At 43.5% G+C, this 26,284-nt stretch overlaps 1 protein-coding gene across 1 annotated transcript in view; it reads left to right on the top strand.

The window, feature by feature from the left end:
- Positions 1-10,081: 10,081 nt before the first annotated feature.
- The window catches only part of LOC138246592 (phospholipase A2 inhibitor and Ly6/PLAUR domain-containing protein-like), a 50,129-nt gene continuing 33,926 nt past the window's right edge, over positions 10,082-26,284 (top strand). The window contains exon 1 of the mRNA XM_069201289.1: positions 10,082-10,207. Coding sequence (XP_069057390.1) covers positions 10,156-10,207 — 52 coding nt within the window. The 5' untranslated portion in view covers positions 10,082-10,155. The remainder of the gene's footprint in view (positions 10,208-26,284) is intronic.

The following is a 26,284-nucleotide window of genomic DNA, read 5'->3' as shown; positions in this document are numbered from 1 at the left end:
CATCTTTTGTGTATTATTGCCCCAGATGGGTTGCCTTAGTTGGCTAAACACCTTTTGTTGGCATGGGACTCACCATTTCTCCTTTTAACCAGTGGTAAACTGCTTATGATCTTTCTATGAGCATTGTAACATCTGTAACATCTGCAGAAAACTAATTGGCTAATTCATTTAGTTATAAGTCTCTACTATATCATACTTCATGTACCTAAGGCCTGTCATTCAAATGCCACAACTGGCTCTCTCATTGAAAAACACTGGTTCAAATTATAACAAATTACAATGCCTAACTTCAGTTTGGGAGCAGCTAGAAACATGATGAAAAGCAATAATAATTTAAAATCTAACTTAATGGTAAAGTCAGATTTTTTAATTACTGTTTTGGAAATAACACTTCTAGAAAGTTGTAATATTTCTGCCTAAGCCAAATGCACTTTATTTTCTGTGTCCAGAATCACATGACCCCTGGTGGCTTCCCTGGAGAGCTATCTTATGTTTGTTGCTCCCACCTAGTGGACAAAGGCCTTAAATGTGGAAAGGGGTATTCCTCTTCTGAGCAGGATGGCCTAGTGGCTGTAATAATCCCCTGCCCGAGCTTCAAAGTGTAGCGGTTGACAGCTGACAGCTCCCACAACCAAAAGCAAACATAACTGCACTTTGAGCAAGCAGAAACTGTCAAACAGCTGAGTTTTCATCTGCAAATATGAATGCAGGGAAACAGATTAAAACATTGCTCCCACAAGCAGGAAGCTGCTATTTCAAGCAGCTCCCTACTTGTAGGAGCAATGCCGGTTCCCCAGGATGTGGGGAGTCAGTGAGGACTGCAAGGGCCTTCAGGTTCTCCCCGTGATAGTGTAACTCCCTCTCAGAAAGGGATGGAAGAGAGAGAGAGAGAGATTGTTTTTGAATCTTGTGGCCTACTAAGAGGGCCATTGCAATTATGCAGCAGGGGAGGGCCAAATTATGCAGCATCGTTAAGTAAAATATGCTGCAAGATAAGGCACAATATGCAGCATTATGCGCCATATTTTGTGAAAGTACTATGTCATAATTTTTTTAAGCTTGTTAACACTGTATAGGCATTAGTTGCACCTCATTAGTACCAGTTAAACACCTAACCAAAGCAATAAGCTACAGAAAGGTGACTAGTCAACCTTTTCAATGGGCCTTCCACTGCGCAACAACACATGTTGCAGCGATTTTAGCAATTTTTGAACCATTTCAGCTAAGAGCAATTTTTTGGGTTAAAATCTGTAGATCTCCTAATTCCTGTGGCCCTGCCAACTGGCAAAGCTACTGGACTCTCACTCAGTGGCAGAAGGATCAAGTCCTGGTATTTCATGCAATGTGCCTGTTTATTTACTAGTGTTTTGAATGTTAAACATTATTAGTAATGTACTAGTGAAGTTTTTTTCAGAAAATCATTGGTTTGAATGTCAAAGTTATGTCTGGATGCTACACATTACGGAGGCATCTATTGTTGGTTAAGGTCTCTGACCCCCACACTTAAGGCTGAGGGTTCCAGGCTTAAGAGCTGATTTAAGAGCCCCTAGTTCCTCCTTGCTCCACATTTATGTCATTTTTTTAATGATAATGTGGCCCAGCAAGGCCAAAATCACAGCACCAAATTTACAAAGTGGCGCAATGCATGCAGTGCACCACTTTGTAACCCTTTAAGCTACTATATTATGCCTGCACTAGGCATAACATATGCAAAGGAGCATTTCCCCGTTAGGGGGGGGGTGGAACAAATGGTGCAAAGAAATCAGAGATTTCTTTGCGTCATTTTTTCAGATTTGCGCCACAGTTGTGGGAGGAGGCGTTAAAAGGAGGCACACCATTGATAACAATCGGCCTCAATGGGCTTTGCATGATTAGCATCAACATTTTTTACGCTAATCCTGCAAAGCTCAGAGTTAGCGTCAAACATTCTGATGCTAGTTCCCTAAGTACCACCATGATGCGGTGTATATACGGCGCACACATGTTGGCATTAAGGGGGACACTAAGGGTCTCAAGAAAAGTGGCGATGCACTAAGCGCAGCGCCACTTTTCATAAATCTGCACCATAGTGTGTCTCTAGTCTTTTGCCTAATTTCATTTCTTTTCAACTTAAAATGTTTAAGGTATATACTGAAAGGTGATCTCACTCTTTTTATTTTTCAATTTGTACTAAAACATATAATTCTAACTATATAATTTATTAACATTTACAAAAACTCTCTGGGTGGTTACAGGAAGTTAGCCGCAAGGCCTGGCCACAGGCCAGTTCTTGTAGCTAACCCCTGCCACTTACAGCCAAAGGTTGTGGGCAGTGTGAGGTTGGTTGGTTACAGAGGTGGGATGTAGGACCTGGCTGCAGGCCAGGCCCTTTCGCCAATGCCTGCCACGTACGGCCAAAAGCTGTACACAGCACAGGTTTAGGTGGTTACTGTGGCTTGGCTGCAGGGCTTGGCCACTGGCCAGGCCCTGTGGTCAACCCCTGCCGCGCACAGTTACTTTGTTATAGGGTTTGGCTGCATAGCAAAGTAATGGGCCCGTTCAATCGCGAAACCTGGGGTGAGGCGGCCTGCCGGCATCCAAGAGCGGAACCAGTCCTCCAAGGACTTGGCTAACATTTTATCCATTTCTATTACCAAGTGTTTCTTTGGAATAAACAAGCACTCTGAAAATACACCTGTGTCATTATCACAGATTAGGTGCACTGCCACCATGCAAATTGGGTCCGTACACCCTATTGAAAACTCTAAATTTCACCTGTCCTGTGGGTAGCAAATTAGCAAAAGTTGGATCTGCTCTTTGATGCCGCCAGTCCCCTGCTGCTGGGTTGTTGGAAAAGACCATTTTGTTGGCTGCAGGACTCCACTTTACTCTAATTTACTCTTGTTAACCAGTGGTACAGTGCTTGTGTTCTTTTTCATAAGCAATATGACACTGGCATTCAACTAATTGGCTAAAGTAATTTATTTATCAGTGCATGGTATATGGTATTAAATGTACCTAGGGGCTGTAAATCAAATGCCACAACTGGGTGGCAGCGTCCAAAGTTAATTTTCACAGTGACAAGACTGACTCTCAAAGATAAACACTGAAATACATTGTAACAAATGATGATGCTTAACATCAGTTTGGGAGCAGTTAGAAACATGATTCAAGGATTCATAAAAATCAAATGTTATCACTTAGTTAGATTTTAAATTACTATTTTGGAAATGGCATTTCTGGAAAGTTCACAAAAATCAATAGTATAAGACAGAAGCATTACAAAGCTTTCACTCCACTCGCTCCCAATCAAAATGTCATAAACATCAACAAGAGTGAAACCTTTCCATGTATTCATCAAAGGTTGCTTATATAGGAACCTCCAAAAAGTTTCATTATACTCTATCCAGCTAGTTTCTAGCAGTTATTGCCTCTGGTGTACTAACAGGGGCGGTTCCTCCGCTAGGGTGGAGGGGCGTCACCCCACCCACCAGCAGTAGGAGCTGACAAGCCTTTATAGTAAAAACATAATAAACTCAGTTATTTGACTATAAAAACTGGTGGGCCACAAGCGTGATTGGGATGCATGATTGGGATGCGCATGTTTGTTTGCCCGGCCATCTCGGGCCAGCCAAACATAAATGCACAGTATGGTCTCTCCAACCAGGCACTGGGTTGCCGAGTTGGGGAGATCAGGCAGAGGCTCCTAGTCTGCCTGGGAACACCCTGGCTGGGCGCTCTCAGCCAATCCTGATGCTGGTTTGAGCATTGTCAGGGTTGGCTGAAGGGCAGGCCGGGAGCTTGTGCCTGCAACTAAGGAGGAGAGCAGAGCAGATGGAGCGGTGCTGAGCAGGAAGAAGGTACATTTTATTTTCTTCTTTTTGGTTCCCCCACCGCACTCCCCACCATGTGCTGCGCCGCCTTGCCACTTTTCCCTCCCTTGAGCTGTGCCTATTGTAATAGCTGATAGCATCACCATTGGGTCTTTTTTTATCTCCATGAGAAACCACCAGTTATGGAGACATGATGGGATCTGCGAACAAGTGCAGTGAAAGTGCATTAAAATTACCTCTACACCCAATTAAGTTCCTCATTTACTATGACTAGGATTAGGTAGCAAGAAAAACAGTGTAATGTGATGGAACACATTGCATGTCCTGGGCATGCAAAAGCCAAACCCCCAATGTACCACACCGACAGTCACGGCGGTAATGACCGTCACAGAGGTAATGAGACTTCACTCTCCAGCCTGGCGGCCATCACTTGCCTGCCTGTGGGATTATGACCCCGCCTACCACCGTGGTTTTCGTGGCAACCTTCCTGCCGTGAAAACCATGGCGGTAGGCACTATCAGTGACAGGAAATCCCTGCCCCCTCCCATCCCCAGGTTTCCCCCACCTCCCTTCCTCTCCAGAGCCCCACCCGTCATACACGCCCCTCCCTTCACACACACACACACACGCATACACAAACCCATTCCAACATTCATCCATGCATGCGTACATCCATTCACACACACATCCACACACAATTACATACAAACACGCAGACACGCATTCACACAACACAACATACACGCACTCACACATCCATACATGCACACACGTACAACATGCAACACACACCTGCATACAGTACATGCACACACAGAAATACACACACACCCACACACACACACAACACCCCCCTCCCCTGTTGGAGCACCCGACTTACCTGTAGTCAGGGGGTCCTCTGGCAGGAGACGGGACGGGGTGCCCAGGCCAACAGCAGCGTCCACCAGCAGAACACCACTAGGCCAAATCATGTAACATAATACGGCCAGGGGCGGTCTACTGGTGTGGGGCTGCTGCTGGCAGCAGCGCCACCCTACCGCCATCCGCCGGCATGCCCACAGCCGGATTTCCGCCATCCTCCTGGCGGAAATACAGCTGTGGTCATAATACGGCGGATGGCTGGTAGTCGCGGTGACGGTCTTTTGGCAGCCATCGCCGCGCCGGTAGTCTGATTTGACCACCGGGGTCATAATGACCCCCTTAGTTATTTTTTATTTATTATTATTTTAAAAATGTTTTTACAATACAATTTGTATGGGAACATGCAATGTCCATATTTTTCCTTTCATTTATTTTTCCTTTTGGAAAGTGTGTGTGGTTTGTATTAATAGTGTTGTTTATTGCCTCTATTGATTTCTAGGTGATTCACCTGCAGTACCTGTATATGTGGTCAAGTGTGGTCATGTGGTCAAATGTAGCATGTGACTTGATCCATGGGATGACTGGAATAGGCTTGGTCCTGTTCGAGCTTTGAGCTTTTGAACTACTGGTGTAGATGTGAGTGTAAATTTACTGATTTGAAACTGTTGCAGCCTTTTGTAGGTATGGTATTGAATTTACATGTCCCTTCATTGGTTCCTCCTTAATTTTCACATTCCTCTTTCGATTTTGTAGTAGATAGATTTTCAAGCCACTCCCTCTCGCCAGCCTCACTTTCATACCTAAATTTTGACCTCTATTTATTTGCTACTTTTGTGGTGAGAACTCCACACATTAGGCATGAGGGCAGCAGTAAGTGAAGCTACATGCCCATAACTATGTGAATTGCATTTATGTGTACATGAAGTATTGATAACGGTGTAATGCTTCCTGTAATCCTAAAAGTCTTTGAGACTGAAGCTCTCTGTTCTTCTCTTATTGGACAAGTAATTTGATTTCTGCAAGCTTTGGATGATGTTTTGGGTAGCCTCTTTCATTGATAGTGTGCCAGAAATCAGTGGTATGACACAGCATAGTGCCTCCACCCCAGCAGAATGTGGTGAGGAGCTTTGAGTCTGACACTGTTTGGGTGACTGCAAGTGTCTGGATTCCACCTGGGCTTCAAATGCTATTCACATTTTGGATCATCCTAAAGGACATTCATTTGGTGGCTTCACAGTCAGTCATCATGAGTGATGTCATTATTCATCTTTATGTTTGAGTCTGTACAGAGATGGGCAGTTAGAGGGAAAATACAGTAGTTTGCTTCTTTATGTTGGTGCCAGAGATGCAGTACAAGAAGGTCCAATGAAGTGATGATCATTGATATCTCCTATTGAAATGCTAAATTGGCTTCACCCCTTTTCACCCAAGAAACTCACACATGCAACTAGCAAGAAAGTAGGGGGCAGATTTACAAGTCCATTGTGTCACCTTAACACCAACATAGCATCATTTTTATGACCCTAAGGCAGCAATAAGATGGCCATTACCTGGCTCCATAATTACAAAGTGGTCCAATGCATGCATTGTGCCACAATGTAGCCCGTAACATTGCATTATGCATGCACCAGGCATAATGTATGAAATGGGGGTGTTCCAGCGCAGGGAGGTCCCAAAAATTTGGTGCAGTGAAATTGACAAAATTTCACTGCTACATTTTTTCAGTCATTTTGAACACCTGCTCAAAGCAGGGGTTAAATTGGCACACCCATAATAATCTATGGGCTTCCCTGTGCTTCACTGCGCTAGTGTCAAAATGTTTGACGCCAGTGCAGCAAAGCGCAACAACTGCATAACTTTGGTGCAACCATGGTGTCATTATGGGGGCAAGGGAATGATGTGCCACCTTCTCATAAATCTTCCTCTAAGTGCCCTTATTAACAGAAGCAGTGAAGGATTCTGCAGTTCAAGCTTTCCTCACAATCACATCACAGCTATCTGCAGTGCAAGCTTCGCTGAGCCGGTACATTACATGCATCTACAGTCAAAGCTTCCCTCAAACAGGTAAAGCAAAAGGTGTCACTGGCGAAGCGGTGTGAGCTTTCAGCACACACAGAGCAGTGGAATTACAAGCATTTCCAGCATGTAACATACAAGAGGTGCCATTAACCTGCTCCTCACACTCAGTGGGTGAAGTAGATGAATTCTCAGTGTCACATTCCCTCTCATGCCCTGAGAAAAACATGTGCAGTGGGAACTTCATTCACACAGAGTGCATACAGCACAATCATGTGCAGTGCAAGCTTCCCTCAGAAATAGAAAATGCATAGCAAGGGTCCAGTCGACACTTCAATTACACATACCTAATTCAGAAATGGTACAATGTGGGCATGATTCACTCACAGAGCAGATACACGTCTCTGCACGCATGTGTAGTTCAAGGTTTTCTCATACAGAACAGGCAAGGTCAGCTGTTAATTTCCATTACACAAAGAACAGGCACACCATAGGTATCCACAGTACAAGGGACCCTCCAAGGCAGATTGGGTAGAGTACGGGCATATGCTGTGCTAGCTTCCCTCCAACACACAAGTACAGTGCAAGTTTTGGCAGTGTAACTTCCCTCACTATTGCAGTTGACTGGTGTTTGCTTTCATCGGGCACAGCAGGTAAAGTACATGCTTCAGGATACAAGGAAAGAGTGAAGTATGGGCAGAGGTGTACGGTTCCATTACACATACTGGGTACAGGACTGACAACAGGCAAGCTTCACTCATAGAGAGCAGGAATAATGTAAGCATCTGTTGTGCAAGCTTACCTCACACAAGTGAAGATGCAGTAGAGGTATTTACAGTGCACGATTCCATAACACACAAAAGATAGAGGTGTTTCTCACACATGTCATGTTGAGTTCAACAAATCACACTTCCCTGCCATGGGATAGGTACCTCACAGAGCAGGTGTAGGAAATGGATGTTCATCTTGTGGAAAACATCCACAGTTCAAGCTTCCCTCACACACCATGAAAAGGTATTGCTGGAAAATGTTAATTCAGAAGTCGCACTGGTAACACAGCTGTGAGCTTTGCTCCCAGAAGGAGAATCTGCAGTGCAAGCTTCCTACATAACATTTAACACACATAGGGCCAGATGTACAAAGCATTTTTTCTAGTCACAGATGGGCTGAATCTAAATGTTATGTATGATTGTTTTTGACCGTGAATGCGGTTGTAAAACAATCGCCGTTAGCACCAATTTCAAATTGGTGCTAACCCATTCGCAAAGGGAAGGCCTTCCCCTTTGTGAATGCATGTGAAAATGTTTTTTAAGAGTAGGTAGTGGCCTCACGGACCACTGCCTACTCTTAAAAAATGAAACTGAAACGTTTCATTTGTTTTCTTTTTAATATTAATGAGGCAGGTCTATTTGCGACCCACCGGGAATCGCAAAAGAAACTCAATGGAGTTTCTTACATTTGAAATTGCGATTCGCCTGGAATCACAATTAGGGAATCACAATTCCAAATATAGGTACATTTGGCCCATAATGTAGACATCATTAACAGAAGTGCACTATTCCATTACACACATCAGGTACAGCTTTGGTAACTCAAGGTTCAAACTTTTTTTTTTTTTTAAATAAAGTTGTATTTGATTGTAAAAGTTACATCAACAAGTGTGACAACAAATGACACTGATTTGTAATATTAATCAAAATACAACTGACATGTATACATTGTGGCCCAGAGTAAGGAAATACAGTTTGTGAAAACAAAGGGTGTACCCCGATGACCAAAACACAATTTACAATGTTGCATTAGTTACAACTTTGGCAAAACTCTACATGGTGTCTTTACCCTTCCATGGGTGGCACAGGTGAACTCAGTTTAATGCAACAGTGATAAATGTGAATGATACATTATTGTAACCTATAAATATGAATGAAACATTAGCAGTCAAATTATTGAAGACAAAACCGTGCATGGTGGGGGCACGAGCTATAGTTACCTTTTGGGCTCAATTTAGAGTAACGTGAAATAACTCTAACCATAGCTGCTGAAATTCTTAGGTTTTATGCGAATACATTCAGAACTTAGTTATAATGTCCCTGTAATCTTTTTTTTTTTAAGTTAATATATATAATGGTTATTGATATGAAATGAACTTCAGGTTAGGTTCCGTTTTCCTGAGGATCAATTAATGAGGAGGTCAGGAGGTCATATAAAAGTAAAAGAGAAGAAAAATGAGTATCAAGTTTGTTTGCAGTTCAGTTAAGTTTCTTGAGAGATATGTCCATAATAAGGATTTGAGATGTGACCCTGATCCTGTGATTAGTCAGGTCTGCCAGCAGATGAGTAAAAGCTAGAGAGGACAATACCAGCAGGTCAGAATGGATTCAAGTGGGGGGGACACCAGCTGGCAAGCTAAGGGTTTATAGAATGAGAGACAGAGTGGAGCCGAGGATTTTGGTTCAGTGCGGGCCCAAGACAAAAGCAGGGTGGTTTGATTTGTTCATTAGGTTAAGAAACTTGTAAAGTTAACAATGTATCCGTTTGATAACATTTTGTACTAGTGAGTGAGATGATAAGTCTGGGGCTAAGAGTTTTATCCCTTGGCAATTCATTTTTTTTTCAACTGTAGCGGTGTGTCTTGGCTCCTTTCCCAGAGGGGGCTTGGATGAGATAGTGGGGGTCCCTTTGTTGTCTGTGGACAGGGGTCCTGGGTGAGGACACTCACAGCCTTATTTCTGTCTCAGCGCCTGTTGGTCTGCAGATGATATTAATATGGAATTTGCACAAGAGGAGACACATTTCTTTCCTGCTCGACTTGCATAATAGGCATGCTCCCTCCAGCTGAGAGTCACAGGAGATGTTTGCTAGGACAACATAGCACAGCAGCTTTTTATTGACACAGAACAAGTATGTTTACCAATGATCACCGTCTGAATTTTGCTTTGCATTAAATTTGTTCAGATTTGGGGAAGTACAAATGGGTTTTTGATATATGGCAGGTATGGGTCAGCAAGCACACATTCTTGCTGAGGTACTGGCGGTGGGTACTGGCAGGCGGGTACTGGCAGGAGAACTACAGGTAGACGATGAAATGAAAGTACCCGGCCTCGTAAGAACTGGGCTCTTGAATCAATGAGGGAGGGGTGGGCGGCTATGAAAGGTGACTCTTTGGGTTATTCGAAATGCAAGCTTTGGAAAAGCACATGAAAGGCACATGACGCATTCAGCCAGATTACAGAATGACTCTGTGTACCTACTGATGGGCGCTGCTGTGACAGCAGCAGTCACATGGCATTCCAGCCCCACAGCAGATTCTACATCCAGGTGGCTGCCAGGTAGGAGGATTGAAGGGAGGATGTTTGCTCCTCTCTGCGGGATAAATACAGCATCCCCAGAGGTGTGGTTGGCAGACGAGCGGGCGACAGGTTCAGGCCAAACCCCTGGTCATCACCTTGTGCCTTCCTACAGCATCATGATGTCACTCCTGGCAGTCTTCGGTTTCCTTGCTGCGGTCTTGTATGAGGGTGAGATATGGACACCAAACATTTATACTCTATTAATTCAGTATTTGTTATAACTGTCCCATTATAGTGAGTAGTTTGTTTTATGTTTATTTCGGGGTAGGTCCACTTTTATTTCAGGACTTTTCTGGAGCGTACCTTAACCCCCAAATGGTGCCCATCAGGTCCTGGACTATTGACAGATGCTAAAGTGTACTCCTCATGGCCACACTGCAGAAGCTGGGACCTAAATACTTCTTGCCAACTTTTCACTCACAGAAGCCTTAACCATCGGACAACTGGTCTGATTCAACTTGATGGTTTGCCCTGGTGAAGGAGACCTGCCTTCCAGAAAAATGTCTAAGTTTGAATGTAGAGGGCTTTATCGGGACTACCTCTATGCAGCAACCCTTCATTGTCAAGGCATTCCTCTGCACAGACTTTGGATTTTCTCTGCTCAGAGTTTTCCTGCCTTTGACGATGACCTCATCAGACCCATTGCTTTGCTTTGTTTCTGGTGTTGTGTTGTCACTTTATAACTGATTGAGTACTATAAATACATTGCCTCTAAGTTAGGCCTAAATGCTTGTGTTCCAAGCAACCAGAGGGTCAAGCACAGGTATATTTAGTGACTTTTGTGATTCACTGTGACAAGGTCTGTGATTATAATTTGAGGGTGGTCATTACCCCCTCAACTATTTTTCCAATTTCTTAAGTGGGTGTAGTGAGTGACTGCAAACTTCTCAAGGGGAATGAATGGATAGGGACCACAAGACTCTTTATCCCTTTTTCACACAGTCAGAGGTATGATTGGAGTTTCCATATGACCGTATATTTTAAGCATGAATACATTAAATGTTGTTCTGCACAGTTAAGTCAATGATGTCCATCGGTGCTTTGTAAAATTACAAATATTTAAAAGAATAAGGAAAAATGCATTGCACAAAGAAGGCAAACAACTAACAAGTATTACTACTGAGAGTACAAAAATAGGCAGCATGCCTTAGGCTCTGCCCTTTTCTACGTGTACTGCGAGATGTTGTTGGTTTCAATTATCAGCTACAATTGAGTAGTGTGATCCATTAGTTTTATTTTTTTATTTTATTTTTTATATGTTAAACTTGTGTGTGTGTATGTGTATGTGTGTATGTGTGTCAACAATGTCTGAATTTCTTAATCCGTTTTCAATCATTTCTGTCTAATTTTTCACATATTTTTATATTTTTACAATGTGATTTGTATGATTGTCAGCAATATATAGTTATTTTTTATTTAATATTATTTTTAAAATGTTTTTACAATATGATTTGTATAGGAACATGCAATGTCCAAGTTTTTCCTTCCATTTATTTTTCCTTTTTGAAAGCGTGGGTGTTTTGTATTAGTAGAGTTGTTTATTGCCTCTATCGATTTCTAGGTGATTCACCTGCAGTACCTGTATATGTGGTCAAGTGTGGTCATGTGGTCAAGTGTAGCATGTGACTCGATCCATAAGATGACTGGAATAGGTTTGGGCCTGTTCAAGCTTTTCAACTACTGGAGTAGATGTGAGTGTAACCTTACTGATTTGAAACTGCTGCAGCCTTTTTTAGGTGTGGTATTGAATTTACATGTCCCTTCATGGGTTCCTCCTTAATTTATACATTCCTCTTTTGATTTTGTAGTAGATAGTCCACATTTTCCAGCCACTCCCTCATGCCAGACTCACTTTCATACCTAAAATTTTACCTCTATTTATTTGCTTCTCTTGTGGTGAGAACTCCACAAATTAGGCATGAGGGCGGCAGTAAGTGAAGCTCCATGCCCATAACTATGTGAATTGCATTTATGTGTACATGAAGTATTAATACAGGTGTAATGCTTCCTGTAATCCTAAGTGTCTTTAAGACTGAAGCTCTCTCTTCTTCCCTTATTTGACAAGTAATTTCATTTCTTCAAGCTGTGGATGATGTTTTGGGTCAGCCTCTTTCATTGATAGTGTGCCAGAAATCAGTGGTATGACACAGCATGACCACTCCACCCCAGCAGAATGTGGTGAGTAGCTTTGAGTCTGACACTGTTTGGGTGACTGCAACTGGCTAGATTCCACCTGGGCTTCAAATGCCATTCACATTTTGGATCATCCTAAAGGACAGTCATTTGATGACTTCACAGTCAGTCATCATGAGTGACGCAATCCTTTATCTTTATTTTTGATGCTGTACAGACATGAGCAGTTAGAGGCAAAATAGTTTGCCTCTTTGTGTTGGTGCCAGAGATGCAGTACAAGAAGGACCAATGAAGTGATGATCATTGATATCTCCTATTGAAATGCTAAATTGGCTTCACCCCCTTTCACCCAAGAAACTCGCAAGTTCTGACACATGAAACTAGCAAGTCCATTGTGTCGCCTTAATGCCACCGTAGCATTATTTTTATGACCCTAAGGTGACATTAAGGTGGCCATTACCCTGCTCCATATTTACAAAGTGTTCCAATGCATGCATTGTGCCACCATGTAACCCCTTGCGCTGCATTATGCCTGCTCCAGACATAATGTATGCAAGGGGGCGTTCCGAGGCAGGGAGGTCTAAAACATTTGGCGCAGTGAAATTGACAAGATTTCACTGTGACATTTTTTCCATCATTTTGAACACCTGTTCAAAGTAGGCATTAAATTGACACACCCATAATGATCTATGGGCCTCCCTATGCTTCGCTGCCTAGCGTCAAATTGTTTGACGGCAGTGCCGCAAAGCTCTACAACAAGAAAATTTGCACATTGGGAATGATGCGCCACTTTCTCGTAAATCTGCCTCTAGGTGCCCTTTTTAACAGAAGCAGTAAAGGATTCTGCAGTTCAAGCTTTCCTCAGAACCACAGCACAGCTATCTGTAGTGCAAGCTTCGCTGAGCGGGTACATTACATGCATCTGCAGTCAAAGCTTTCCTCAAACAGGTATAGTAAAAGGTGTCACTGGTGAAGCGGTGTGAACTTTCATCACATACAGAGCAGTGGAATTACAAGCATTTCCAGCATGTAACATACAACAGGTGCCATTAATCTGCTCCTCACACTCAATGGGTGCAGTAGATGAATTCTCAGTGTCACATTCCCTCTCATGCCCTGAGAAAAACATGTGCAGTGGGAACTTCATTTACACAGAGTGCATACAGCACAATCATGTGCAGTGCAAGCTTCCCTCAGACACAGAAAATGCATAGCAAGGGTCCAGTACACACTTCCATTACACATACCTAAATCAGAAATGGTACAATTTGGACATGATTCACTCACAGAGCAGGTCCACGTCTGTACATGCATGTGTAGTTCAAGGTTTTCTCATACAGAACAGGCAAGGTCAGCAGTTAATTTCCACTACACAAAGAACAGGCACACCATAGGTATCCACAGTACAAAGGACCCTCCAAGACAGATTGGGTTGAGTACGGGCATATGCTGTGCTAGCTTCCCTCCTACACACAAGTACAGTGCAAGCTTTAGCAGAGTAACTTCGCTCACTATTGTAGTTGGCATAGTACAGGGTGTTCCTCTGTCCCAGGATGTAAAGAACATGCTTCGGTATACAAGGAAGGAGTGAAGTATGGGTAGAGGTGTATGGTTCCATTACACATACTGGGTACAGGACTGACAACAGACATGCTTCACTCATACAGAGCAGAAATAATGTAAGCATCTGTTGTGAAAGCTTACCTCACCAAAGTGAAGATGCAGTAGAGGTATTTACAGTGCAAGATTCCATAACAAACAAAAGGTAGAGGAGTTTCTCACGAATGTCAAGTTGAGTACAACAAATCACACTTCCCTACCATGGAATAGGTATAGGCTGTGTATACTGGCACTGAAGAAAAATATCTGCAGCTCAATCTACTCTCACACACTGACATGTACAGTAGGGTGTCTTTCAAGTTGCAAGGCTGCATATATTACTGGGAGCATCACTGCAAACTGTGTTCACACAAAGAACTGGTACAGTCCAAGTATTTTCAGTTAAAGGTTGCTTCTGCTCTCAAAGAAGGTGATACAGCCAACTCAGTAGTAGAGAAGTCTGGGTACAAAACAAGTATCAGAATATAACACTTCCATCACCCAAAGCACGTAATTACAGTAATCCATAGTGCAAGCTTCCCCAACAGAAAGCTGATACAAAAGCAAGATTCTCGCACAAAGATATCAAACCAGTACAAGATGTATTGCAGACACCTGTCCTGAAGAAAAGCATCTCTAGTTCAAGCTCCACTAACACTAAAACATGTACAATAAAGTAATCTGCAGTACAAGTGTCTCTCATAGACAGAAAAGGTAAAGCATCCACAGTTCAAGCTTCCCTCACACACCATGAAAAGGTATTGCTGGACAATGTTAATTCAGAAGTTGCACTGGTGACACAGCTGTGAGCTTTGCTCCCAGAAGGAGACTCTGCAGTACAAGCTTCCTACATAACACTTAACACACATAGGGCCAGATGTACAAAGCATAGGGGACGCCTTCCCCTTTGTGAATGCTTGCAAAAATGATTTTTAAGAGCAGGTAGTGGCCCCACGCACCCCTGCCTACTCTTAAAAAATGAAACTGAAACATTTCATTTGTTTTCTTTTTAATATTAGGAGTCAGGTCTATTTGCGACCCCCGGGAAACACAAAAGAAACTCAATGGAATTGCGATTCCCTAATTGCGATTCGCATTGAATTGCAATTAGGGAATCGCAATTCCAAATATACGTACATTTGGCCCATAATGTAGACATCATTAACAGAAGTGCACTATTCCATTACACATACCAGGTTCATCTTTGGCAACTCAAGATTCATATATATATATTTTTTTAATAATGTTGTCTTTGATTATAAAAGTTCCATCAACAAGTGTGACAACAAATGCCACTGATTTGTAATACTAATCAAAATACAATTGACATGTGTACGTTGTGCTCCAGAGTAAGGAAATAAAGTTTGTAAAAATGAAGGGTGTACCCGTTGACCAAAACACAATTTATAATGTTGCATAAGTTACAACTTTGGCGTAACTCTACATGGTGTGTTTTCCCTTCCCTGGGTGGCACAGGTGAACTCAGTTTAATGCACCAGTGATAAATGTGAAAGATAGATTATTGTAGCCTCGCAAAGCACTATTTAATGTGTAATTGACAGAGTGTATTATAAACACTACTACACAGCGTATTATAAAAACAGCAAGAAAGCACACTATAATTAACAAGGGTAAAATGAACATAGCCAGCATTGTAAATATGTCATTACAAATGTAATCTAGAACCTAACACACTAATGTCTACTTCTATGCACTATACTAAGAGACCAATGAAGGCAGAGTAACTTGCAGTGAGTTTCTTGGAGAGAAGAGACGTACTGCTTACCTTGTTGACAGCAAAGGCTATCTTTTTCAGCAGAGGTGCAAAGGCAGTGTTCCCTGTGAAGGGCAAACACAGGCTGCAGTAGAAGTCAGTTGGTCAGGTCTGTGGCTAGAAGCCCATCGTTGGGGGTAGCAGGGGATTACACATCACTGGTATCAGTGAGTAAGGCATATCACACTGGAAATAGCATGCTATTTGCCACTAAACCCTATGAGTTGTGTCCATCCCACTAACATTGTCTTGTCATGGGTCCATTTTAGTTCCCTGCTTGGGCACAGTTGATAGCATAACTTTCAGCTTGCAGGCCTGTTGCCCTTTTTACCTAGTCCCCTTTCACCTACTTATTAGGTTAGTTTTATTTTATTTCATTATTTATTTTCTTTTAGCACTGCTTGCTGGTTTTACATTATAGAGAAATGTTTCTATTCACCTAATCAGTGTCATTATCAGTGTTGAACATGGGTAATGTCCTCATGCCCCTTTGCTTTATGTTGACAAGAACAGAATGCAAACATGTCAGGTATTTGTTATGTAACTGCCGACATACGTTTGCACACACAATCTAATGTTTAGGTACAGACTTGTGTCAGGAATTCTGTACGAACAATAACATGTGCCTTATAAATACACCTCACAAGACCAAGGTTGTTAGAGGGAGTGCCACCAGGATACACCGTTTAGACTCTATATTGCTTTGCAGTGAAATTTCAGCCTTGTCTCTACGATTCCTGATCCGGAGACTTAGAGGTCAACCTCGTCCCAAGGTAACGGGGTTGGGGGGTGCTTCTCATGGACACTGTACTGGCAGAATAGGCTTACATGCCCAGCTCTTGCTCTAGGGTAGGATTTAGGCCTTTCATTTAGGAATTGCATATTCCATGGTTATTGCAATATTTTTGGGGTTTTCATATTTACCACTTTTATCCTCACCATTCTGCTTCTGTTATTTCTCATTGTCGTAATCATTGCAGCACATGCATTTTATCGCAGATTGCAGTCATTTCAATAAATGGATTGAAATGTACCCTCCATCTTCTTCTTTGCCAGCGTGTGTGTAAGAGACATATTTCTAATGAGAGAAAAGGGGTAAGATTTGTTACACTGCGACTTTCCTGAGAGGTCTCCAAAGTCCATGCAGCTAGGCTGCCAGAACTCACCTTTACTACTTAGGGTTTGGGAGAGGTGCTGCTAGAGAGCTGGAAGGTTTGGGTCAACAGCTTCTAACTGGTGTATGAGTGACTCAGTCACCTGTGAGCAGAAGGGTTATCGCCCCAAATCCAGCAGTCACACTGAGAGGGGAGAGTCATTCACAACATTACACCACCAGTGACGGTGTTAGGCACTACTTTATGAATCACCCTGAGTATCTCTGTCTCACACACAGCAGGTACCTTAAGTACCATTTTATGGAGATGTCCGTGGTCTTAGTGACAATCCTCCTCAGTTGAATAGAGAGTACCTATCCGACCTGTAGATTGTTCAAGCTTGAACTTTTAAAAAGATTACTCTCCATTTGGTGTTCTGTTCTCTGCTACCTATTTCTTAATATCGCTAATGCCATAAATATTCTTAGGAACTGCAGACAAGCACTAATGAAGAATCTTCAAGCCCATGGCTTAACAGATGATGGCAGGGAAGTAACCGTTGTGGAAGCCAACAGAGCTTACCAAACAGAAATATTTTATTCTTGGGTCACTTTTCCTGAAACAGATGCAAACACACATGCTTTACATGCATACACAGTAGCAAACATACCTCAGCAGTAGCAAGCTTAGCAATACCTAGAAATATCACTTTCTTATCAAGATCACTAAAACTGTTTTAAAGGCACCCTACCACATGTACTACAACCCATGAAATTAGGTCCTTTAAGTTACGATGGACCAATGTGGCCTACGTTTGCCACATACACACCATATCCTGGCGTACAGGCTATGCAAGTAGCCGAGATACGCACACTTTGCTATGAGCTAGTAGCAAGTTATAGACAATAAATACCGTTCGTTATGCAGACTTTGAATACCTCCCCAGCGAGGGCCGCACCAGCTGTCCACCAATTGGCTGTTGCAGGAGTTAATCCGCAAACAGTCCACTCAATAATGGGCAAAGCACCCACGAAGCAGGGAAGATTCCTTCCTGGATAGCACAAAAAACAAATCAGCTGGAAGCAGTGTTTCACCATACGGGACCCCAAGATAACCATAGAATTCTCACAATGTGCTTGCCTTTCGGAATGGGTCCCTCAGTAGAGGACTGCGCCACTTGGGGTACCGTCTTTGCTGCAATATAGACTACCACACATTGTGCTCTGACATTTGCTAATCTACCAGAAGTGTTGAAACAAATTCAAAATGAACATGGGGCTGCCCGAACCCTAGACTTGGGGATGAAACAGATGCGCAACTTTGACACAGTCTCCTCAATTATTCTCAGTAACATTAAAGGGGAAGCAGCTACATTGGCAATTCACTAGCAGCTCTGGGAGGTTCCACAACAGGAACAGGAGTGCAAGCTGCCAAAGATTATTTCTGAAACCTATACAAGTATAGGATGGGATAATCTAGGGGCCAAGCCAACAAAGCCACAAATTCAAAGTACCACCCCTAAGGAAGGTACTAAACAAACAAAGGAGGGTTCCAAAAAGGGTTGAGATGAACAAAAACAAAATAAGGACAAAAGAATTCAGAGAGCAGATTCTCCACATCCGGAGACCTCGGAAAGGCGATACAATCTCCATAATAAAGAAACTTTAAAAACACCTGATAGATACCAATATACCGATGTACATCCCTCTTGTTACTTTCAGGACACACCAGATAAATGGAGTGAGAGAGTGGACGGTCAGAGCAATGCACTGACTATGCGAAACAGAAGAAAGTCTCACAGCGATCCTCAGACAAGAAGGAGGACAAATCTCCTCAACAAAAGCCACAATTTAAAAAGAGAAAGGTGGCAGCAGTTTCAATGAAACATGTCAGCAACCTTCAGAACATTGCTGAAGAACAAGGCGTGGGAAGTGACTATGCTGGGCATTACAGTAGAGGTCATGACATGTCGCCAGAATCTGATAGATTATCTGGCAGCAACTAACTAGTAGCCAAGGCAGCGGACAGGCGCATCTCCCCACCTGACAGGGTTTATGAAGTAAATATCCAAATAGAGGGAGACATATATCACACCAAAGAATTATTATTCTGGTAAAAATGTAATTGTGATATCCTACTGGCAGAATAAGATTGGTCACCTGACATTGTCCTAAGCTCCCACATGGGGAAGATGTCATTCTGTCTTCTTTCTCAAGTCTTGTTCCAGACGCAGTAAAAGAAGCCTATGCTTCTTACTGGGCTTTAGCGCAGAAACCTGCACTATACCGCATTATACCGAATAAAGATTCCCCCACCATGTGATACGTATTAGGTACACACCCCTACCTGAGCCCCAATATCCTTTTAAACACAAGGCTAAAGTTCCAGTGAGAAAAACTTTCACGTAACTTGAGTACCAGGAAGTAACTGAGGCCCATATTTATACTTTTTTAGTGCAGCATTTGCGTCTTTTTCTGACGCAAAAGCGTAGCAAACGTACAAAATACAATTATATTATGCAAGTTTGCACCAATTTTGAGTCAAAAAGCGGCGCAAATGTGGCACTAAAAAAGTATAAATATGGGACTTGGTCTTGAGTCTCTGTCATGAATAACCCGTTATTTCCATTTGCAGAACCAGTCCATTCATATAGAATAGTCTTAGATTGCAGACACTTAAACAACAACACATGCACATGTGCAATACAAAATGCACACAGCACACCACTTCTCAACAACATAGTGTGCAAGAAGTACAAAACAACCATCGATATTGCCAATGTTTTTTTTCTGCTAAAACGTAGCGCCTGAAAGTTGGGACGTAAGTGCATTCTTGTTTGGCTCCCAAAAACGCTTTTGCTGTTTACCAAAGGGCGGGTTTGTTTTCTGCTCGCATAACATCAATATTACATGATATTGATCCCAAGGAGTTGTCCTATGTGGATGACGTTTATCTCACAGATGATGACCTTGACACTTATTTTGCCAGGGTCAATAAGATCGTTTTAGTATTCTTAGCCCTTGGCTACAAATTTAATTTCAAGACAACAAAAATAGCCTTTCTTAGTTGTCTACTTTAGGGATATAAGCTATCAGATGAAGACAAGAGCCTGGCCCGCACTCTCTGGAAAAATGTGCTCAGCTGCAACCACCTAATACAACTAAAAAACTGCAGGCATTGCTTGATTTCTTTAACTTTGGCAGAACATACATTCCAGATTATGTTAAGGCATAAAACCACTCTATGACTTAATTTGTCCAGATTTTTCAAATAAACATTGGACAGTTGAACATAATCACAGCCTTAGAGGATTGCAGCAAGACATGCTAACGCAAAAAATCCTACATACCGGTGTTTATGCGTCCCTTTATGATAATTTATTACACATTAGGCCTCGTTTTAGGCCAATGAATCTTTTGACCCAGTTGAGAGACACCGTAGGACGATATAGCTAATCAATATGTCAATTAATACATCAATAATATCATCAATATTTATTACCACAATACATTTCACTTTAGTCAAAGACATTAATCAACTCAAGACACCACCATGACCTTGCAGTCATGAATAACCATGCCAGTTAAGTAGAATTTTATGAGTTTTATTCCCTATTAATTACAATTCTAAAAGCAGATGTGTTAATCTCAAAACGAAGAAACAAAACAGCATGGTCACAATATGGCAACTCTGATAGGATTTCATTAAGGCAAGAATCACAAACATCAGAACATAACACGGCGTGAACATAGATCAACTTTAGCAGAGTGTCATTAACGCGTCAGTTTAACAAAGCATGGATTCAGTCGTTTGTCTATTTGCGTCAGTTTAGTGAACACCTGTCCTAACCGCTGATTAGCATTGGCATGTTGGGCTTCATGCAAAACAATTTAGAACACTAATTTGGAAAACATCTAGCTATGGTCTCTGTCAAAGTAAGCAGTTGGTACCTAGAAAGGAAAAACAAACAGACAAATCACAATTTAATTGTCATAGTTACCCTCCAAGGTTTGAGTCAGCACTCAGGATCAGTCTTCATCTTCAGGACATCAGTCAATTCGCCATCAGTCAAAGTTCAGCTTTCAGGAGAAAAGGGGCACTTCCCTCATAAGGAGGTAACGTGTACAAAATGGGCAATCTAAGGAAGAGGATGGTTTAACCAAAATAAGTCACCGAACAGGGTGACAAAGTTTCTGGATAAAATCAATAGCATTTCCCTAACCAATTCTAATGGCTCCCCGTGTCGTGGGTTTTTATCCCTTTTTCGTTGTACATTCCCCTAAAACTTAATTGGTCAAATGTTATACCCCACTATCTTTAGCCAATTAGAAAACAGGTTATGTCATTAATCATTCACCCCACATTAATTCACAAGCATTTTATTGGTCCATATGATTGACGTCTTCAGAGGTAACACGTCCGGTATGATTTCATCCTTCTGTAATTCTTTGCACATCTTTTGGTCAGTAGCTCCATTGTCTGTACCAGTTTGAACGACCTTGTACATTATACTAATCTACACTGTTGCATTTTAGTTATTACATTTCTACAAGCAATATGAATTTCATGAGAACGGATCTACTATAGTTACATTCAGCTTCTAGTCTGAAGAAAACAAGAGGTCATGTCCTTTTGCGAGTCAGTACACTGCACTTTTAGAAAAATAATATGAGAGCCAGGCAGCTAAGCTTTGGCTCATGATAACTTAAGGCCTACAAGATTTATTAGCAAAACTTTAATAACATAATCATTAATAATTAGTATAAAACCACTCTTTAAAATAACATTAGTCATTACTATTAGTCTACGTATACATTCGCGGCCACTCCCAGTGGTCACATTTCAAGTGCACGTTTAAGCAAAATACATTACTACAGTTTCTATGCGGCATAATCACAGATTAGTTCATAAACATTTCATGTTAAAATAGATGATATTAACCACACTCTCTCACCTGTGCCAACAAGACAAACTTGGTCATCAGAATAATTGCTGGTGCCATCAGGTTTACCTATGTCACTTTCAAGGAGGTGGCACGGTACCCACAGCATACAAATCTCATTTATACTCCAATGCAGAACAATGTTTTGCACTTCACTGAGAAAATTCTGACTGCTGTACAGATTGCTGTCATTAAGGAGAGGCCACTTTCCCAAGGGAAGCGCATTATTGTTGTTAGCCCGGTGCTTGCCCTACAGGCGGGCACCAAAGCTAGCGTCCCCAATGCTAAAGCACTACATCCATGATGGACTCAATGGGCAACCTCCCTGACTGCCACTGATGTTGACTACATTTTTGACCCAAAACTACAAACACAAGAATTTCTCCAATTTGAACAGGAGTACCCCACACCTACCAACACCTTGCCACTTGATCAATACCAAACTGTCATTTACACTGATGGTTCAGCACAGCCACCTGTAGGCACCCAACACCAATACTCAGCTGCCTGCGCAGCTGTGAGCAGTTTGATAAGGGATGGTGTTTTTCACCCTAGGGGGACTGCATAGCACAACTGGTGGAGTTTAAGGCTCTTATCTTGGCACTGGAACATACTGATCAGCCCACACTAATAGTGTGTGATTCGTATTATTGCTTCCAGTCCTCAATGAGTACCTAAATCACTGGCCTGTAAACAGGTTCAGAGACTCCATAGGGAATGCCATAAAACACAGAACTCTGTGGGGGAGTGTTGGAAGGTGGATCATTAGTTGTGTGGTATGCACAAGTAATAGGTCCGCACAAGACCACCACTAGGAACCAAACACCCCATTGTAGTGCTTGACTCTCAAAGGGTAGCGCTGCAGAGCAGCCCAAGGCTTACTCGAGGGAGGTGGTGTGGGCTAGTAATCACCATTCACAAGCACACAAGAATAGCACTCAATAAATGATTATCCAGTCTGCACTTTTGCTTTTGATAAAGTGAAAGTTCATTTATTACATGCACAGTACTCAATACTGTGCAACAATTTACAAATATACACAAGTTGAAGGAATTACTTTTGGATGACATTGCATAATCATTCTGGTCCCCCCTGAGGGGACATATAATTTAACAACCCACATGGAAAAACATTTACTTGTATCCCAGTGCAATATTTGATGGGAACTTTGAGCGAGAGCACCTATATCTTGTAATAAAGTACATCTACTTTGATAAGAGGTAGCTGTCAGTCTCATTACTCAAATCAGCATGAACAAGAACCTGTATAGGCATGTTGGAATACTTTGTGCTGCCAGGATTACTTTTAGATTACTTTCAGATTACTCTGGATAACACTCTGTAACACCATCCTGCACCCCTAGAGGGTGGTTTGTCACATGACCCTTCTCAAGCCATACTAGGTGTCTCCCTATTGGGACCGCACATTCCCAGATTTAGCACAGCATGCCATTGTTTCCATTAAGGCTGTAAAACTACTTGCAATTACAGCCTTTCGTCCCCAGAGGGCACAGTTCCACAAGCATAGAACAATAGTTCCAACCAGGTTGTGTAGCACAATGCTTTGGAACCATTGCAGGGGTATGATTTTTCTGTCCCACCCAGCCTAGGGTTGGGACACAAACGCTGTGTTAGGGGGACACTGTGCTGCTCCTGCAGCTCCCCCTGTCCATGGGCACTTTGTTGGTGGTGGCACCAACTTTCTGGGGCAACAACAGGCTGGCGAGGAGCCAAAATAAATCCTGGTGCCCCACAAGGCATTGTGAGGTGGGATGCATATGAAATGAGCGGCTGTCCTGCTACGCCGGGGAGAGCAGCAATACCATCGGAGTAGGAGTGCTGCATTGGGGGTGCCCGGTCCCAGATGGATACCCCCACAACAGGTATGATATTTCCTCATTGGGGAGTGGTGCAGGGATCCCACCCCTGACAGCTCCCGGCGACTCCCCGCACAGCCAGCACCTCCAGGTGCTGCCGCAGGAGCGGGCTTGCCATTTAGTATCTACACGTTCCTGCTGGGCAGATGCATGCAGCTGTCGCGGCGGGCCACCTGGGAAGGTGCAGCAGCACTACCCCCTCCTCCCCTGCATCCTCGGGCCCCAGGATGGGGTCAAGGGCCCCTCTTAGCCTTCACGGAGAGCGCAATGGCGCTCCCCACCTTCCACCTCTTCATGGGCCCTGGGATGGGGTGTGGGGCCCCCTGGGCCTCTTCACAGGGGGGCAGGACGGCGCCACCTGACTTTATTTTCCACAAGGGGCCCTGAGATGGGGTCTGGGATCCCTTTTGGCATTTTCACAGGGAGTATGACGGTGCTCCCTGGCTTTGTCTTCAGCCACCGGCCCCTTCCTCAGCTGGCGGCCATCTTCACAGGCGATGTGATGGCTTCCCCTGGCCTTACTTCCTGTCGGGGCCCTGGGATGCGGTGCAGGCCCTCTTTCAGTTTCCTGGGAGCACAAAGGTACTACCCCACTCTGCCTTCTCTGTGGGGCCACAGGGGTGCAATAGTGCCCCTCCGGCTTCACTTTGGGCCCACAGCCCTTCACATATTCGTGTGGAGTGCAACAGCACTTCTCAGGTTTGCTTCTCTTTGGGGCCCCGGGATGGTGTCCGGGGTCCCTCTGCTAATCTTAAATAGTCTTCACTAGTCTTCTTCATGCCCCCCGGCTTCACTTATTTTGGGGGCAACCTCTGGGCCCTGGCCCACTGCAGGGGCATCGACCGGAACAGCGGAGGAGCTCCATGCGATTTGGGGCTTGCTCAGAAATAGGTCAAAGGTTACAGACCTTCTTCTTGGGATATCTTAGGCCCTCAAGGGCTGATTTTGACAATCTTGGTGTTGTTTTGCTCCTGGTGGTGAGCTCTTGCAACCAGGAGCACTTTCATTAGGCCTCCTGTCCTAGAAGGTTCACAAATTGTATGGAGCCAGTTCCACTGTCTCCATGCCTTCCTTTTCATCAGGGCTGCACTCTCTCCTTGTGCCAGCCCAGTCTCTCCCCCAACTAGTCCTCAGGATGGGGCCAGCATACCTGGCCCTGGCATGCGCCTCACTGGATCCGAAGTCATTCAGGGGCAGAGTCCCTGCTTCAGTCGGCAGTCATGGTGTTTTCCTTCAGTTGTCTATGATGCCAGCCCTCAGTCCCAGTGTCCTGCAGTGAAGCACAGCCAAGAAAGAGAGCCCTCCCCTTTGCAAGACCTTTTAATTGCCTTGAGACCCTAGAGGGTGAGTAGCGCGCTTTACAAATGATTGATTGATTGATTGATTGAATTGGGGTTGGAAATGTCCTGCAGGCCTGCACCTCTGGCCATTCCAGATGTGCCACATTACTTCCTTGCCCCTGTCCCCTCCTTCCTGTACAGTATTCTGGGATAGCTCAAAATGGCATCGTCCAGGAGTTAGTGCCACATGTGCTCTGAAAGTCTCAGTCCTTTCTTCCTGACATCCTTTCCAGGGCCTCTCCACCCATTTCCTGACACGGAATGACAGCTTACTGATTGATGCAAGGCCCTGCTTAGGCAGCTGGTCAGAGCAGTAATTGACCCTAATCCTGAGCTGAGTTGGAGAAAGATGACATTCCTGGAAGACCAATAAGTTGTGCAGCTATGCCTTTGTAACCTACTGCATTATTCTTTTCATACAGGTTACAGTGTACATTGGTGTGACTCTGGTCTCTGTGGACCCTAGGGGACTGGATTTGCGCCCTAGGCCATCCTCTACTATTAACATTTAATGGAGTGTCCCTACAGTGAAATGACAGTAAGCACACTGACGTTTACATTTAATGTGGTGTCCTTACAGTGAAAAGACAGTAAGCACGCTGACTATCCCTCACATGTGTACACCCATCTCATGAGGCCTACTCTAGGTCACTACGTACTCTGCATAGTCTCTTCTGCGCTCAGCTACCTAAGCGCAGTTCTTGGGCTGCACACGCCAGAAATCTTCCCCGCACAGCCCTCACACAGGTGCACAATTGTGTGATCACGTGTAACCCATCCAGGGCCTCCTACGCTTGTTGCACCACGTCCGCCTTTCCTTAGCAGGACGGCACCGAAGGTAAACGTGCAGTCAATTTTACCATGCATTTACTGTGGGTGAGTCCCCCACTATGAGGTTCCCCTTACACTAAAAGGTAAAAAAAACGGTGATCAAAAAGCAAAAAATCAGGGTGGACCAGATAGTCAGAATTGCCCTCTCACAGGGAGGGTAGGTGATCTTAAGGACAGACTACCAGATGCTCATGTAGTACATACATTGAGCCATCAAAGTGTAGGAGTACATGTTGTAGTACCATATACTGGGGACTTATAATGGGGCACCAGTGTGCCAATTGTAGAACGAAAATAGTTCCGGCATCCAAGTTTAAAGGAAAGAGCAGAATGACTGGGGTCCTGGTTAGCCGGATCCCAGTGAACACAGTCAAACACACTGACAAACAGGCCAAAGGTGGGGGTAAAAAAGCTAGAAAGAGGCTACTTTCCTATAACCAGGAACAAAGAAGACCCAAGGCACGAGAACTGAAGTCCTGCTGCACAGAGAAAGAGGTGCCAAACCCTGCCTAATGCTCCAAGGACTTGACCATTGCTGCTGAGGTATTGCATGGAAACCTGAAAGTTATTCTTATGAGTGTGTGTCTTCATTTATTGATATTGTGAGTACAACAAATGCTTAGCATGACTCCTGGATTAACCTAACTGCTCGCCC

Source organism: Pleurodeles waltl, chromosome 7 (genome assembly GCF_031143425.1).
Source record: "Pleurodeles waltl isolate 20211129_DDA chromosome 7, aPleWal1.hap1.20221129, whole genome shotgun sequence".
In the NCBI taxonomy this organism is placed as follows: domain Eukaryota; kingdom Metazoa; phylum Chordata; class Amphibia; order Caudata; family Salamandridae; genus Pleurodeles; species Pleurodeles waltl.
This window is presented reverse-complemented; position numbering and strand designations above follow the sequence as displayed.